General features: G+C 42.2%; 1 protein-coding gene across 1 annotated transcript in view; it reads left to right on the top strand.

Moving 5' to 3' along the window:
- The window catches only part of SND1 (staphylococcal nuclease and tudor domain containing 1), a 411,695-nt gene that overhangs the window by 134,422 nt on the left and 262,394 nt on the right, over positions 1 to 14,879 (top strand). The window contains exon 11 of the mRNA XM_032869880.1: positions 12,530 to 12,619. Coding sequence (XP_032725771.1) covers positions 12,530 to 12,619 — 90 coding nt within the window. The remainder of the gene's footprint in view (positions 1 to 12,529; positions 12,620 to 14,879) is intronic.

Here is a 14,879-nt window from a genome sequence, read left to right as displayed (position 1 = left end):
TGTTGAGCTGATGTTTTTGTCTCTGAGCTTGACGGAGAAATACTGTGGAGCTGGGACCCAGACCTGCCAGGAGGGGCTGCTGGTTGATTGGTTCTGGAGAATCTGAGGAGGTATGATGAGAGTGTTGGGTAAACTGTAAGCTGGAATCAGTTACTGCTCCTGGAACAAACTGCCATTGCTGAGGGGAAGAAGTGTAGCTCTGGAGAAGCTGACAGGAATAAGAAAGAGTTTGTCCCTTCTTCCTGTCCATTCTCCTCCTAACATCCCCTATTGGCAGAGCCTAACAGGGAACCAGCTGGCAAAGCAGAAACGTGCTTGGCAGTTTTCCCATCTCAGCATCACAAAGTGGAATTTAAAAAAAGGTTAGGTTTGAAACTGAGTGACAGTAGCTTCATAACTGGCACAAATACTGTGTCCAACTTACTTAATCTCGGTGAGCTTTCCAGGAGCTGGTGGCTTTGGGTGGGCATGCAGTACTTGCTGAAATGAATTGACCTTTTCAGGTCTGTGGGGGATTGGGTGTGGAACCAGATGGGAGCGAAAAGCCTCTGGGTAATCTGTCCGTCCTTGCCACCTCAGTAGTATTGGGGGAGTTGAAAGAGAAAAACTGGTATGGGCTCTGGGGCCGGATAGATCTTTTTTGGGATCTTCTGCTCTGACATATGTTATCTTGAGCATGTTTTTTTCTCTGGGCATCTTATTTGAGCAAACTAGTCATTCCAGCTTAATTGGTTGCTGTGGGGATTAGAAATAATTTTTAAAGTCCCAAGCACATAGTAGGCATTCACATGGTTTGGGATGTTTGTTTTGCTTTTTAACAGAGTGTTGGAGGAATTGAAAGTGGAGCCATCCCTCTGTGTTAGGGAGTTAAGTCAGAAGGCCGGCAGTAGGAACAGTAAGCATGTGGTTGTCACAATGGGATGGTGATGTGATTGACATAAAAACGTTAACTAGGCACAATTAAAGTTTTGTTTGTGGCTAGGAGAACCAGGGAATTTCGAGTGATGTGACAGAAAACAGGAGCTTAACCTGCATTCTCAGTGACCAAGGCCCCGGTGTCAGCTGGACGGCAGAGGCATGGATGATCACCCCTGTTGCAGAGCTCAGAGTGGGAGCCCCCCTACTCAGGCCCTGTGCCCTCACCCGACTCTTCTGGGATCTGGTCACTGGAAAGCTTGCACATTAGGTGCAAATGACTGGCACAGAGTAACTTCAATCCCTTCCTGACTGTGTTTATTCCAGGTTGGGTGAAAGGACAGTTTCTTTCCCCAGAGCAGCTTCTAGCAAGTCTGGATTCAGCCTTGTCAAGGTCTCTTCCTGTGGTGGGGCAAGGCATGATGTCTCTAGAAAGAATTGCCTTGCCAGCTGGGCAATGTCCGTGCTGTTCATGGTTCTGGGAACTTGATTCACCTGTGTTTCTCCATGGTTGTAGTGACTGATAAATGTTGTCATTTTCTGATTGATGGCAGGTAAGCTGTAGAGTAAAAGAGAGTCCTCTTTGTTCTGTAGGGCTAGAATGATACCTGTCCTGAAGGCATAGGCCCCTCGTTTTAGTGAATTAAACCCACACTGAGAGTACTTTGAATTTGGTGGATAAAATATGTGGCAGTAGACCTGGCAGCCTGATTTAGACCTTGGAGTGATGCAACTGGCAAGGCAGAAGCTCAGTGTCTAAAGGGAGACCTTAAGCCGTGCACTTACATAATTCAGTCTCAGTTTTTGAAATGCATCACAATTTATTGCACAAATTTGACTGGAAATCTGGCTCAATTGAAGGTTCCACTGGCACCAGCTAAATAATGGTGTCATATCCAGCATCATTTTCTCTTCTGTGTTGTTCCAGGAAGAAACTTTAATAATTATTTTTTAATATGGTGAAGAAGGAGAGGCATTCACAAAGAAACATTTCTCTAACAAAAAATTATCTTCTGAATGGGCTTCCCTGATTCTGCAGTCTGTTACAGAGAAAATTGGTTTCCTATTGTAAGAGATTTATTTTCTTTTCCTCCTTTTCCTTCCTCCCCTTCTAGAACTGTGGGAGGGCTTGTGGCACGTCACCGTGCTGGATGGGTTTCATCTGGCATGTAGCCTGTACTTTAAGTAACGGGGTTGTCTCTTCTGAGGGCATTGACTCTCCATTTTTAGCCTGGGGATGAAGGGTAAGAAATGTGGGAGATTTCTCCATTACTAGAAAACATGATTTGGGGCCAACTGGTTAATTATGAGCTTCCAGTGAAAAGGAAAGCAGTTCCAGAAGGGAAGAGCCAGTTGTGATATACCGGTACCTGCTGGTTTCCATTACCTCGCAGACCTCCAGGCTTGCCTTTGTCCTTGAAGAAGGTTTTTCCCTGCTCCATTTTCCCTTCCTCTTTTAAACTCTGGTTTCTTATTTGCACACTTTTTGTGTTCTTTCCAATGAAGGGGTTTCCTATGTCAACGTTGATTCATGTTTGCAATCAATCTTCAGAACTCCTAGCTCTGTAGAAAGATGCCCTACTAGAGAGTCGCTCATTATTTTTTATTTCTTCCTAGTCCTGTTCATTTGAACAGCAAACGAAGAGTGTGTGCGTCATTCCGCATCGCGATGCACCTGTTAGGATTGTTGCAGATCAGTCTCCAGAACCTAGGAAGGGTCCTGCAGTCTTCCCCTGGCCTTCTCTTTTCTCTCATTTTAGCCACCAGAAACATCACCCCAGCACATGCTCTTGTCTAGGCTTAAGTTTAATCTCCAATTTATGAGTTAGGGGAGGGGGGCTCTGATACTTTGATTCCTCATTAGGAAATCTTTTATGTTGTAGTTCAGTATCACTTATTTTAAGTGTTAAATTGTCACACTTGATATTTTAAAAATATCAGTTCAGCTTTAGTTAAATTCTGAGTGGTGTTATGTGCTCTTATAAGGATTTCTGGTAACCATTACTTAATGATCAAGAGTATTTTCTTTCTTCTTCAAAGATTGTAAGTAATAGAATTCATTATGTCAGACTTGCAGAGAGAACAGAAGATTGCTTTAAATTCTCAGCCAGGTCAAAAGAGAACAGACCGATTATTTGGATTTTGTACACTTGTTTTTTTCCAACATTACACATTAACACAGCAGTTAGAATATTACTTTTGCATCACCGCTTACAGAGAGCCTCGATTTTATAGTTTGGTACAGTGAGCTATCTAGCCTGGAATCTTCTTAATCATTATTCAGTAATGCCATTTGTGTAGTATAGCATCTTACTTGGTAATACTGGCCAGAAGGTAGAGACATGAGAACTAGTTCACCTTCCAGTAGTGTTGTATGGGGAACATTCATTCAGTGACTCTGCTGGCAGTGGTATGAACCTACAGCGGTAATTGTCTCCCCTCACCCCCCCTTTAAGTGCATTTAATGTTTATTAACCAGTTCCATTTATTTCCGTAATCACAAGAAGTACAGTTTGAGTTTTAAAAAGTAAATCTTTTAGATAGGACTTTTTGTTTTCCTCATTTTATTCTCTCAGTATGTTGACTTTTCTAGGAATATGGCACTATGCTAGGCACTTTCTGGGCAACATAACGATCTTTTTTCTCTCACAGTGATCTTTCCTTGTGTGGTCTGGTAGGGAAGATAAGACCTATATGGAGTAATTAAACTGCAGTAATAACAAGGCAGAAAGTGATTAGTGCTGTTGCTTTGGCTTATCTCTTCTGTCTCTTGACGTTTTAACTCTTGCTAACATCCATGTTAGATGTTGTAAAACTTAACTAAGTAGCTTTGCGTCTTCGTAACACTGAAAGTGTAGATTTGGTTTTCCAGTGGAGTTTACAATACCTAAAATGTTCTTAGAATGTGAACTTGGAGTTGCCTTAATTTGTACTAATATATATAGCCCTTTTACGATTTTTACAGGGTTTTGAAAGAATTTTGCCTGCTTCCCACTCTTTTCACTTGTATAATGCCAGGTACTTCTTTAAATTGCTGCTTCTTAGGAGGAAACTGAGGCACAGGAGCAGCCAGGAGCTGCTGGTGGCAGAATCGTTGTTTAGAGCCCAGGCTCTTACTCTGTTGGTCAGCAACAAGCCGTGTACTTACTCTTGATCATTTGTTGCCATCACGTGCTTAAGGAGCATTCAATTTCAAAGTCCAGGGCAGCTCTTTCGTCTCTGACTTCAGGAGTAGTGAACTTGAGCTTTGTTCTCTTCAAGGATCTGATGCCCTTTCTGTCTCATTATCCCGGTCTTATCGGCAGAATCCTCACTATTCCTCTAGGAAAGGTGGCCCAGACTCACTGCCCCCTTGGAGCAGACTTCTATTTTCAGAGCAGTTGTTGAGTGGGGGAAAAGATTTTGCCCTCTTGCTTGTTGGAAGCCGTCACTATGCAGGGAGAAGACGATGGGGCAGGACCCTAGAGTCTCTTTTATTTTCAGTTTTCTTCGGGGTCCAGGAGCAGCTTTGCTGTGGATCGCACAGCTTCTGACTTTTGAGCTTTGGCGTTCTTTAGCCTTGAGGTCTGTGACGGGTACTGCTGCTCTTTTCTTTCATTCCCTCCTATGCCGGCAGAAGTATTTGCAGCCAAGTGGAGGGACCCCATATGGTTTGGCGCTTGGATAATGGTTTTGGAGCCCTTAGAGCCTTTAAAGTATTTATTCTCAAAGCCTTGACAGGGTCTTGGGGGAAAAAAGCCCTGATATTTGGTTTCTTGCCCCCCCCCCATTGCATCTGAGCAATAAATAGCAAGTCCTTCTGAAAGTGCTCATAGTTGGCTAATGTAATTGAGTAGAAGAGCAATCTCCAGACACATTTTTCCCCCTTTCATGATGGTCTTGAAAATGGTACTTTAATTTTGGGATGTGCAGGTTCCTGTGGAACATAATCATATGCTGTGCACTGCAGATGCCGGGCGAGTCCCTTCAAGGACACAAGGCTGCCGAGATCTGCTCGTCTGCTTTCCCTCTTTGGATTCCGTGAAGCCGTTTTCCTAGCAGCTTGCCAGGCTGTGACTGGGCCTGTTTTGGGGAACTGTCACTCCCTCTTTTCTGTTGTCACCGTGGCTAGTCTAGGTCTAGACCACTGTGTGTCTGAGGACAGGCAAACAGGAGAGAGGATATACCCTCTTTGGCTGGTCCCTGCCCGTGGGCAGGTTGGTTTTCTTTCTTGATTCTCAGATTCCACATTCCATCTTCTTATAGCTGGACTCGTGGAATATTTGAAAATCTTGTTTCGTCCCTGTGACTAGAACGTTTTAAGTTGTTTTATCCATGTAGAAGTTTAGGGAGTGTGTTGAGTTACTTTCAGCTACGTATATAGAGATGCACTTGGATTCCCCAGTGATTTACTTGTTTATTTTTGTTTAACTATTTGCCATTAGGCACTTCAGTATTGCTTTCTGACTCTTAAAACCTTTAACCTCCTTTGCTTGCCTTTTTTTTTAAGCGGGACTAGGCACTCGGTATATACAGCACCATTTTCAAGGTGTGGCCCACAGACCTTCTTGCTGCTTATTAAAAACACAGAATTATGGTAATCACACACCAGACTTACTGAATCACAGTATCTAATGTGGGCCTGGCAGTCTGCATGTTTACAAGCTCCCCAGTGATCCTTAGGCACACCAAAATGTGACAACCACTGACAGGCGATGATTGCTTTTTGGAAATAACAAGCCCGAAGTATTGTGTCCCACCCACCAACAGTGAGCATAGGCCTCTGAGATAGCTGCGTCCAGAATCCCAGGTCTTCTTTGACCTGTTACATGAACTAGGAACGTTTCCTTTCCTTGCTGTACAATTGGAATTCTACTCCTCACCCCCATGATCCAGGGAGCATAGCTGTCAGCATTCAGCCTGCTTGATAGGGTTGTTGTAGGGATCATAGGGTTGTTACTGTAGGGGAGGAAAGTTTTCCTTCCTCCAGAGGGTCCCTGTATGGGTCCTAAAATTAAACTGACAAAGACAGATTAACAGGAAAAAAACATGCAGATTTATTTAAGTTTTATGTGACGTGGGAGCTTTCCTAAGAAAATAAAGACTCGGGGCACCTGGGTGGCTCAGTCTTTAAGCGTCTGTCTTCAGCTGTGCTCATGATCCCAGAGTCCTGGGATTGAGCCCCACATTGGGCTCCCTGCTCAGCGGGAAGCCTGCTTCTTCTTCTCCCACTCCCCCTGCTTGTGTTCCCTCTTTTGCTCTCTCTCTGTCAAAGAAAGAAATAAAATCTTAAAAATAAAGATATTAAAAAAGAAAGACTCTAAGAAACAGACCTTAGTGTTTTTATGTTAGGTCAATGAAGAATGGACTGCTGGGTAGAAATATGATAGGTGAAAGAGTACGAGGAAAGTGTCAAGACCTGTTGGTTTGAATTCTTTGCGGTGTTATCTTTTCTTTGGCAATAAGGATGTTTTTTTCCTTCCTCTGGATATCGGAAGGGCATCTCTCCCGTGAGGTTTTATGACCTGACCTGTTGGAGGGGAAAAGGGTAGGGATAAGGTCAAAATGACCTTCCTGTTTCTACTGTTCTCTCAAACTCCTTCAGCTTGAACCTCATCATTTATAATAGCATTGATTATCAAACATTAAATTCCAGTGTTTTTCATACATCTTATTAGATCCTTAAACATGGTATCAGCAAGATCAAATATGGTTGTCAGAGAAATTGAGAAATTTGAAGGACCTGTAGAAGCAATGGAAACACTTCAGGGGCATAATCATGGGGTTGAAAGATTAGCCCCTGCCGGTCTTATACCTGTGAATTTTTATAATCGCTTCCCTCCCCCTGCAGTTTAAGTTTCTGTTGTTTGCCATTCCCTCTTTACTTCCTGGGGATATGTATGAAATGTATTGAGTTGTGGATTTGGGACTTACGCAGACCGTGTCTCTTTAATAGACTCTGTTTACCTTCGAGAGATGCTTTGACTGGCAGAATGAAATGAAGCTAATTGGGAAATAAGTATCTTTTTTTTATGAGACAACTCCTAGAGAAATGTTTATATACGCACTTAATGTATATATTCCTTTAGAGAGAGTGGTACAAGTTGACTTCCACTTGGCCAAGGCGGTTACAATTTTGAACCTTTCCCCGGGCGCTGACTATAGCTTTCTAGTTAACTGACCACCTTTATTAAAAATATGCTACTGTATGGGCTAAGGATGATAAAATAGTGGATATCCCCGTGGATTCTGTCTCCTGGCTGCCAAGGGAATTGAAAGGTTCTTGATTGTAAATATGCCCAGGGCATGTGGTAATGTTCCTATGTTCAGTCTATAATTCAAATGGAAATAGCAGCCTTTGTTTATTAAAATGGTGTGTGTGGCAGGGCAACTGGGACTGGTCCATTATTTACTGTTGGAGATTTTATCCATTTTAATCTGATCATGTCTGTTCTTATTTTAGTTCAACAGTCAGTTTTAAGATCTTCATAGAGTACAATTCTGCTTGGCTACTTTAATTAATATTATTATAGTTCAAGTCTCCTACTAAAAATAAAAATCAAACTTGTTTTTGACCCTGGTTATTTGAGAGCACATTTGTAGTTAAATTATTCCATTCTGCCTTGTGGAAGGATACATTTATGAACATTTTTTTGGGCGGGGGGAGGGAAAAAGTGGAATTTAATGCATTTTTTATGAGGAAAAGAATGACCATTGTTTCATATTTTATTCCTCTGCAGTAAAATATTGTGAGCAAAGGGAAAATGTCGACCAAACAAGGTTTGGGGTTTCCTATCCCTGAATATTTTTCACTTAAAAAAATTTCCAACATTAGAGAATAGTATAACAGGCATTCCTTTTTCAGTCTTGGTATTATACCACGTATTCTTCAGAACCTCTTTTTCTCTTTCTTTCAAAGACAGAAAACCTCACAGAGAAAGCTGGAAGTCTCGTGTACTCATCCTCAAACCCATTTCTTTCCCCTTGCTTCTTTTCTTTTTCCCATTACCCATCCCTCATCAATACCCATTGTCTTTCATTTGCTCTCCTTGTGCGCGCACACTGTTGTAGCTACAGTCGTGTCTTCGCTGCTCCTTGAACCCACCTGTGCTAACACAGGGTCTTTGCATTGGGCATTCTCCCTGCCCTTCTCCAGATGGCTCCATCCTGTACCTTCCTTAAGTCTTTATTAAACTCTAATGCGCCCCTGTAAGGCCTGCCCTGATCACATGACAGCTGTGACTCTGTGCTGAGCTCCCTCTCATCCTCCTGAGCTTTTTCTGTATCTGTTTCAGTCATCAGCTACTAAACCTTTGTACTTTGGCCTGTCAACTTTGCTCATTAAGTGTTTTCAGTAAAGAACTGCTTTTAATTTTAGTGGAACCACATTTATTAGACTCTTCTCTGCCCCACCCCCCATCCCTTGCCGTGGTTTGTTTTTAAGCCTTGTTTAAGAAATCCTGCAATATCTCTGGGTCATTAGATTTTTGCTACAGGAGGAGCTAGATAAAATTTGGCCTGAGTTTGAAACTCAAAACTGGGGGTTGAGTATAAGGCCTTGATTGGAGATTTCATCCATTCCCTCCAAGTGAGCATTGAGCAGCAACCACATTTCGGCAACCAGCCAAATATAACTTCTGTAAAAATGCCAAGTGGGTTTTTAGATGCTGAGATGTGGGTGTTGGGCCTCCCTCTCCAAACGAGTGAGAGGTACAGATAATTGAAGTTACCTCTAATGTGTGAGTCATTGCAGGGCCTACATACAACGTCATTTCTCAGGATGAGCAGTGATTACAGCACATACTGGTTTTTGTATTATCTGCCCACCAAATAAAGCAAGCATTCTCTTCTGCTTTTATTTTAAAAAAAAATATTTCTGTGTAAATTAGAATCTAAACTAGACAGTCCTTTTTAGCAGGCAAGATCCCGCTAAAGTCCTATTTTCTCAGAATACATTCCATACCTCAATTGCCTCTTAGAGATTTCAAAGGCTTTTATGTACCTGGTAATTTGGAGGAATTGCTTTTATTTTGTGGTTTCCTAGGGACTTCTAATATCTCTCTTGTAAGATGTTTGCAGATGTCAATAGCTACTAGCTCTGAAGGGTTAGAGTAACAAGATCATTCTGTTTTCACTTGTGATACCTTGTTTTCTGCTTGTGCTATTAGTTCTTTTCTAGCTTCATGACAGACATATGATCATTCAGAAGTTGCCTGGATTTTTATTGGAATGTTTCTCGATATACTCTCTTATTTTCTTTCATTCTCTGAGAGCATTTTGGCTTGGGCCCGTTCTGTTGAGTGTCTTTCTTGTTCAGATAGTCATTTTCACTCATTTATGTACGCCTCATCTCGTGATCTTCATTTGAATATTTGTTAAAGCTGTTATTTCTTAGCTTTCACTCATTGTTTCAGGATTCAGTCAAGTCATACTGCCTTATGATCTCTATGGTGTTTTGGAATTAGTAGGATAAGGTTCACACATTCAGGTTCTGTGATAAATCATGAGGCAAGGCAAGGTAACTGTCAATATTTTGTTTACTTCACTTTTTATAATGTTGTTCACTTAGGCTTGTGTAGTAACACAAATACTCTCTCTAAATAGATTGCCCTCCATTGCATGGTGAACATAAATTATCATTGGCACTTCTTTATTCCCGAAGGTTGATTCTGATAACCGTTGATTTTTGTCATTATTAAAAAATACCGTTCATTATTGGCACCTAGAATCTTCGGTCGAGCAAGCATTCTTACTGTATCATTGACTGTCATCATAAACTCTATTTTATGGCTTATATATTATACTTAGCTCCTCAGGAGTGACTCCTCTTTTGATTTGGCTGCCTGGATGTTTAAAAAATATCCATAATCCTGTATATTTGCCCTTGTGTTACGCAGAACTCCCCTACCCCAGCAACCCTCATGTATCCTGTTTTGATCTTTTTTTTTTTTTTCCTGCAAAAAACTTCATGTTTAGGGCCATCCCTCACTTATTAGACTGTGATCATGACACCCCAGGAATTTGATCCAAGTGTGGCAATCTTGTTGTTCCCTTAAGAGCATGTAGAGTCCCACACATCCAAGAAGGAATAAGAGCTCGCCTTCATTTCTGAACGTACCTCCTTAACCTCCAAGAAGAACACCGAGTGCTGGAATGCTGCTGCCACCTTGTTGTTACTGTTGTTTTCACCAGAGGAGCTAGAAGGCAGTGGGATAAAGAATGTGGAACTCAAACTCAATTCTATGCATTCTCATAGAGATTTTTCTTGGTGATGTCAATGAATTGTTTATATGATGCATTCTGGACACCAAGGCTTGGTTAGGGTATAGGAGGAAACACCTATTTCAATTCCCTTGACCTCAATATTGTCATTAGGATTAGTTTAAACATGGCGTATTAAAATGATACAGCTTCTTTATTTAGGAGTAATTAGCTATTTAAGAAAATAACATGAATACCTCTTTCAGTATAGAGAGGATTATAATGACGTGAGGCCAGAAACTGTGGAAAGAACCTAGACGTCCATCAACAGATGAATGGATAAAGAAGATGTGGGGGTATATATACACAGTGGAATATTATGCAGCCATGAAAATGAAATCTTGCCATTTGCATCGACGTGGATGGAACTAGAGGGTATTATGCTAAGTGAAATAAGTCAGAAAGACAATTATCACACGATCTCTCTGATATGAGGAATTTGAGAGGCAGGGCAGGAGGTTGTGGGGGTTAGGGAGGGAAAAAATGAAAAAAAAAGCGAACAGGAGGGAGGCAAACCATAAGAGACTCTTAATCTCATGAAACACTGAGGGTTTCTGGGGGTGGAGTGGGAGAGGCATAGGGTGGCTGGGTTATGGACATTGGGGAGGGTATGTGCTATGGTGAGTGCTGTGAAATGTGTAAGCCTGATGCACAGACCTGTACCCCTGGGACAAGTAATACCTTATATGTTAATAAAAAAAATAACAAAGAAGTAAGGCCAGCTGGGCTAAGTATACAGGATGGGCAAGCAGCTGCACAACTCTGGGTTAGTTAGTCCTTGATTTTCTTTTTATTTGTGAATTCCGCGCCCACCCACCCCCCACCACGACCATGATCTGGGTCCTAGGGATTCTGAATTCTATACATGTAGTTCTGTTCTTCTAACATACTTGATTTCTGTGTATATGTAATTTTGCTATTTCTTTTGTAGTTAGTTCATCCCAACTATTATTTGAGCACATACTGTAGAGAGGAGGCACTCTGCTTGTTTCCGGGGTCACAGAATAACAGAAATGGACAGGATCTCTGTTCTTGTGGAACTTAGGGGCTAGCTGGGGAGAGACATTAATCACACCTAGCAATCTAGCCAGCATCTCTGTATTTCTTGTAACATTGCCCAGCTCTCCACAACCCCCATCAAAAGGCAAACTTCTTTTGACTTCATATGCATGTCATCATTTATTGGATTCTTCTTCTTTTATTCCCTCTGTCCAATCTGTTCATTTGTTCTCCCTTCCTCCCTCCCTCCTTTCCTTCCTCCCTTCCTTCCTTTTTATGAGATTTTATTTATTAAAGAGGGAGAGGGGCACAGAGAGAGGAAGAAGCAGATTTCCAGCTGAGCAGGGAGTCTTAGGACCCTGGGATCATGACCTGAGCCAAAGGCAGACACTTAGCGATTGAGCCACCCAGGTGCCTTTGTTCGTTCATTTCTTAAAATGCTTCTCCTATCACTTTAGTTACTATCCATTCTCTCTTTGTCAATCTCCTCTAGAGCTTTCTCCCATATTCTCTAAAAGTTACATTGCTTAGAACAGTAACCTCTTTGGGGGAAGTCTGGGACCTGCAAGATAATGAAAGAATTGTGTATGTTGATGTTCATGTGTGTGCATGTTGTGTTGAAATACTATTTTTTCCTGCCTCCTTTAGCTTGTTCTGTTTTTTTTTTTCAACTCTAATTTCCTTTCTAGTTTTTTCTTATCCTGTAAACTCATATTAAGTCAATGAAACTATGTCACCTTGTCAGTGAAACATTTCCTGATTACTTCTTTCTTTCCACTTCCCTGAACTCTGATAGCACTTAGTCCCTAGTCTCTATCACACAGTTTAGCACTTAGTCCAAACTGCTTTGTGTTGCCATTTCATACCTGTTGCCCTGTCATAGCTTTTCTTGTATTACTCTGTTAGGTTGCAAGAATTTTGAATCTAGGATTATAACATATATTTACACAGAGCTTTGTGTGAGGCTAAGAGTTGGTGGATCCTTAATGGCTTAAAGAATAATAGAGCTAGATTCATAGTGTATCTATAAATATTTGAAGGGCCCTAATACTTACTGAGCTGCTTCTATCCCACAGTTTATATAGGTCTTTTCCTCGTTGATTAACACTTGGTTGTTTCCAGTTTAGATAATTACAAACATTTCATTACTTATTTTTGAGTCTGTGGTATGAAAAAGATAATCTTATTTGCTGTAAAGCATTCCATCCAAATACCTATTAATCATTTCCGTGTACTGGCACTTATATTTGTGATAACTGGGAGGTAGCATATTTCAGATGTACTCTAGTAATTTTGTTTCGTTAGCTGTGTTCATCTGTGGGTTTTTTTAATGTTTGTTTTTCATTTCTGATGTGATACTTTGTTTTTCTTTTAGGATAAGAACAAGAAACTACGTCCCCTATATGACATTCCCTACATGTTTGAAGCCCGGGAATTTCTTCGAAAGAAGCTTATTGGGAAAAAGGTAAATGGGACAGAAACATATGTACAAATGGTTGGGGATTGTTTTAAGCTGGGTCCTTGTGATGGAATCCCAGAAAACAGCAGATGACACCCCTCTGCCAAGTCAAGTGGAATTACTTTGATACGACGAAGGGCGTGCCTGTGTCTCAGGAAGTGGTATCCTGTGGGAGAGATTTAAAATTGGGGCCCTGACCACAGTGTGATTGCCAGAGCTCTCACAGCATGTTCTTTCCAGGGTCCAGGCTCAATTCCAGTTTCAATAATTGCATATTGCCCTGAGCTTCCTTTCCTTGGCTCCCTTCTTCTCTTCAGCCACCTCCATTAAAAGTCAGTGCCGCGGGATATGCTACTGAAGGAAGGTTGCCGGGTTTTTCTGCCTCCCTTCTGAGGAATAGGCTGGCTGTTGAGAAGGGGGCTCTCCTGGAACAGAAGCATGCTTACTGAAATGCACTCTGGGGCGTATGCCACCCCCACTTCTTCAGCTGCTCATACTTCCTGTAGCTTCTGTGGCAGGTGCTAGGGCAGCCTTGCCTGGGAAGGACTGTGTGGTTTCCCAGTAGTTCCTTTGGCGCCTGTGGTGCAGCGCAGTGACTTTCTGGTCTGGTGCAACAGCCCAGAGGCCCAAAGAGTGCATCTCCTTGTGTTCTTAGAGCATATATTCTGTGACAAGCTGCAGAACGTGCCATTTTGGAGAGGCTGAGAGTGAGCCTCTGAGCATTCTCTATTTTTCTCTGACTCCCCACCCTAAATATCCCAGGCAGGTGCCTGTGTCCTTGATGAACAAAGGAAATGAGTGGTGTGATTTCTTTGATGGCGGTTGATGCAAGTCTTTTCAGAGAGGGACTGTGATTTGCCTTTTCTGTACTTTGCTTCAGTGAGGATTCTTCTGGAAAAATATCATGTTTTGGGCCAGTTTTTCTCATATCTTGAGAAAGATAAGGCATTCTGCTGTATGTCTGGCCTTAACACACATCAGTGCCACATTAATATTCTTTACCTAAATGCAGATTTTTAATGATGTGACAGGTTTCATGAGGCTCTGGCTTTTGAACTAATGCTGAAGTAGTCTGTCACAAACATAACCAGTTTCATTATATACCATAGTCACTAGAAATATAAATTACAGCAAAGAGATTCTTAAAGTTGGCATGGGATGAAATTGCTAATTTTGAAGTAGAGAAACTAAACTGGATTCCCTAAAATGACTGTTTAATCTCCTCAGGTTCCTTCAGAGAAGAGGCTCATTTGTCATTGTATAAAACTTGACAGAATACTGTATTCATTCATGAAGTGTAGTGCGAATGATGGCTTTAAGCCTCTTTCAATTTCTAGATCTTCTGTTATCTGATCTAATGTCAACATCTCTATTTCACCAAGTTTTATATCCTGTCACTCATTTGCTGGCTCATAAACAATAGCATAGAAGCAAATAAGGAATTCCCTCAAAAGTTGGATTTGTCTGGAAATCCATCCAAAATTAACCTGAGGGGAGTGTTGGGGGGTTCAGCTCTTCCCTCAGTCCTATGCGGCTCTTTGCACACAGTGTGTTAGGACATCCCCCCTGGCTTCTTTGCATGTTGCCCTCACCTGGTTCTGTCTCATGCTTGGGAACCTGGACCACAGCTTATTGCAGCCGCTTCTGAGTGGTCCCGGAAGGTTAGCCCTGGGTTCTGCTCTCAGACCACGTGCCAGCCCTTTGCAAAGACCTGTATCTCAGGATAGAAGGACTGACCTCAAGTGCCGGATAAGGTGGCAGTTCTTAAGCAATTAGGTTCCTTCTTGGTGGGAGAAACCTTGTTTACTGATTCTTCTGCGTAAGAGTTGATTGGATTCAATTTGTGCTGAGCCCAAGTTTGTCCCCCACGGTGACATTGTATAAATGATGAATACTGTATCCCTGCACAGGGAGTAGGATGCTGCTCAGCTCTGCTGGGCTGGAACATTCCTGATGCAAACTGCCTTTCCTGACTCACCACCTGAAACCACTTGCCTGTCTTCTGGGCCCGTCAGTTGTGAGAGTGAACACCCATGTTTTCTCTCGAGTCTGGGAGCAGGCAGGGCAGTTGCTGCCCCGCGGGGGGGTGGGGGGGCTAGCACATCATTGCACATTTCTGCCAATTCCCTTCAGACCTCTGCAGCTGCTCGGCGTGGCACGTGGTGATTAAGAGGCACGGAGAGGGAGTGTGTGTGCCTCTGTGCCTCTGTGCGCGAAAGCTGATTAGGGCAGCCTGTCACAGCTTAAGTGAGGTAATGGAGGTAAA

Source organism: Lontra canadensis, unplaced genomic scaffold, assembly GCF_010015895.1.
Source record: "Lontra canadensis isolate GAN:19392208 unplaced genomic scaffold, GSC_riverotter_1.0 scaffold2, whole genome shotgun sequence".
Taxonomy (NCBI): Eukaryota; Metazoa; Chordata; class Mammalia; order Carnivora; family Mustelidae; genus Lontra; species Lontra canadensis.
This window is presented reverse-complemented; position numbering and strand designations above follow the sequence as displayed.